This window comes from Microtus ochrogaster, unplaced genomic scaffold (assembly GCF_000317375.1).
Source record: "Microtus ochrogaster isolate Prairie Vole_2 unplaced genomic scaffold, MicOch1.0 UNK180, whole genome shotgun sequence".
NCBI classification, from domain to species: domain Eukaryota; kingdom Metazoa; phylum Chordata; class Mammalia; order Rodentia; family Cricetidae; genus Microtus; species Microtus ochrogaster.
This window is the reverse complement of record NW_004949278.1, coordinates 51046-53530: the sequence shown is the minus strand read 5'-3', so window position 1 is coordinate 53530 and position 2485 is coordinate 51046. Positions and strand designations below refer to the sequence as shown.

At 57.3% G+C, this 2485-nt stretch overlaps 1 protein-coding gene across 1 annotated transcript in view; it reads right to left on the bottom strand.

The window, feature by feature from the left end:
• Window positions 1-2254, bottom strand: part of Alg13 (ALG13, UDP-N-acetylglucosaminyltransferase subunit) — a 60784-nt gene extending 58530 nt beyond the window's left edge. The window contains 2 exon segments of the mRNA XM_026778482.1: window positions 134-296; window positions 2102-2254. Of these exon segments, the coding sequence (XP_026634283.1) occupies window positions 134-296; window positions 2102-2182 (244 nt within the window). The 5' untranslated portion in view covers window positions 2183-2254.
• Window positions 2255-2485: the final 231 nt, after the last annotated feature.

The following is a 2485-nucleotide window of genomic DNA, read 5'->3' as shown; positions in this document are numbered from 1 at the left end:
CGCACGACCATCTCTAGTGGAATTTGATGCCCACTCCTGAGATAAAAGTGTGCATGCAAATAGAACACTCATATACAGAAAATAAATAAATAAATAAAAAAAAAAAAAAAAACAAGATGCTCAGACATTTTACCTGCGTGGCTGATGACAAGATCTGCTTCCTGAAGATCTTCTTTCAAAGAATCCTTATACCTGTAAACATCCAGAGTGAATGACTCAGTACGGAATGGTTCAGGAACCACTGTGCCTCTCCCAATTTGGAGGACAAGTTGGTTGTAACCGAGACTCTTGAGGATCTAGAACAGGAAATAAGAAAATGCAGTCCTTTTAAATCAGATCAATCCTTCATGAACAGCAGTTAAACAACCTCCAAATTGCTGCTCAAGTGAAGGGCGCAACTATACAAAACCTAACTGTGACTGACCAGTTAGCATTCAAAATTAGTCCTTTCCCTGCCCGCCCCTGTCCAGGTACCACCAGGGAATCTCACTGCCAGCCAGCTCACAGAGGGCAGAAAAAAACAATATAGCTTGAATGAGGAGTCGGAAACCAGGCAGGAATCAAGGGAAGAGCCTGTTTCATTTATTGTTGTTGTTGTTGTTGTTTGTTTTTCAAGACAGGGTTTCTCTTTAGCTTTGGATCCTGTCCTGGAACTAACTCTTGCAGATCCGCCTGCCTCTGCCTCCCGAGTCCTGGGATTAAAGGCGTGCACCACCACCACCCGGCTGGGAAGAGCCTGTTTGTCTCACAAGTTGAGCAGGGACAGGGCAAACTAGTAGGGAAGGACAGGAGCCACTAGGCGGAGGGAGCCACCCCAAGGGGAAGACCCTCTTTACCTGCTCAAAGAGTAGGGGCAATTCTTTTGGGGGCAGAGAGAAGACTAGGGGTACTGTGGACAAACCATTACTGGCTGGAGTAGGGGGTCGCAAACAGAGATTACTGGTGGGGCAGGGTCCACAAAGAGACGCTTTGGGCAAACCATTACTGGCTGGGGGGGATCCATAGACAGAGATGGCAGCGGGCAAACCATTACCGGCGAGGGGGGGGTGGTCCGCAGACAGAAACGCTGCGGGCAAACCATTACTGGCAGGGGGCGTTCCACAGACAGAGACGCTGCGGGCAAACCATTACTGGCAGGGGGGTTCCACAGACAGAGACGCTGCGGGCAAACCATTACTGGCAGGGGGGTTCCACAGACAGAGACGCTGCGGGCAAACCATTACTGGCAGGGAGGGGGGTCGCAAACTGCGGACAAACCATTACTGGCTGGGGGAGGGGAGTCGTAGACGTGGCAGGGAAACCATTATCAACCTGGGGGTGTGTCACAAAGACGCTGCGGGGAAACCAGTACCCGCCGTGGAGGGGCGGGGGTCTCGAACTGAGGCGCTGGGGGTCGGGGAACGATATATTCGGCTTAAGATGAAGAAGCCGGGACAGACACCAAGGAGTAGGTGTAGCCTGCCTGACAGGGGTGAGGTCCACAGGCCGGCGTCTCAGGGCAACCGGTGTCCAGTCTGAGGGGCTGTGGGTGGGGTCCGCGGGCCGAGGCAACAAGAAATGAGCCATTAGTGGCCAGAGAGGTGAAGGGTCGCGGACCAAGGTATCCGGAGGGGCCCGACAGGGCTTCGGGGAGCGACCCAGCCACGGGAGCGAAGGCGTGGGTAGTAGAGACTCTAAAGTGGAGGGGACAAGGCCCGGCCGAGGGGTACGGGGTTGGGGGTGAGGGAGACTGCGAACGGGGTAGGGTGCCCGGTGGGGGAAGAGGGAAGACTGCGCGGGGAGTGGGACAGGGCAGCGGTAGACAGCGCACGGGGTGGGGCACGGCGGTGGTGGAGAGAGGCTGAGATGGGGCCTGTCGAGTAGAGAAAGGCTGTGAGAACACAGCAGAGAGAGAAAGGAGGCCTGGCGGTGGTGGAGAGCTGGCAGTAGGGGACGGGACACTGAGGTCGCGGAGGGACGGAGAAGGAAACCCGAGGGGGACTAAAGAGGTTTGGGGCAGGGCGCCGGGTACCCGGAGAACAGCTGGCCACGCTTCCTTCTGACCGCGGCGGCTAGAGAAGGGCAGCGGAGCTGAGACAGCCGAGCCCTGGGCCGGACTTACCTCGACGCAGTCCGGAGCGGCCACACTAGCGACGAGGTCGTCGAAACTGGTGGTCCCAACAGTCACGAACGCTCTCTTCATCGCGCGGGTTCCAGATTCGGAATTTCTAAAGCGGACGTGACGTCGGCCAATTACGCCGACGTCGGCTCGAGCAAGGGAGTGGGAGTGGGAGGAGTAAGCCGTTGTGGCCGTGGGTCCCGTGACTACCGGCTGCGGGGTGGGGGGCGGGGACCTCTGCTGGGCGGGGAGGGGTTCCGTCCCCGCCCCTCCCCCTCCCCAGTTCTGCCGCGCGTCTGGCACACTTCCTGAGCCCCCTACACATTTGCATATAAACACCCTTGGGCTCCGTCAAAAAGTCGGACCCCCGGGTAACGGGGTAGGTTG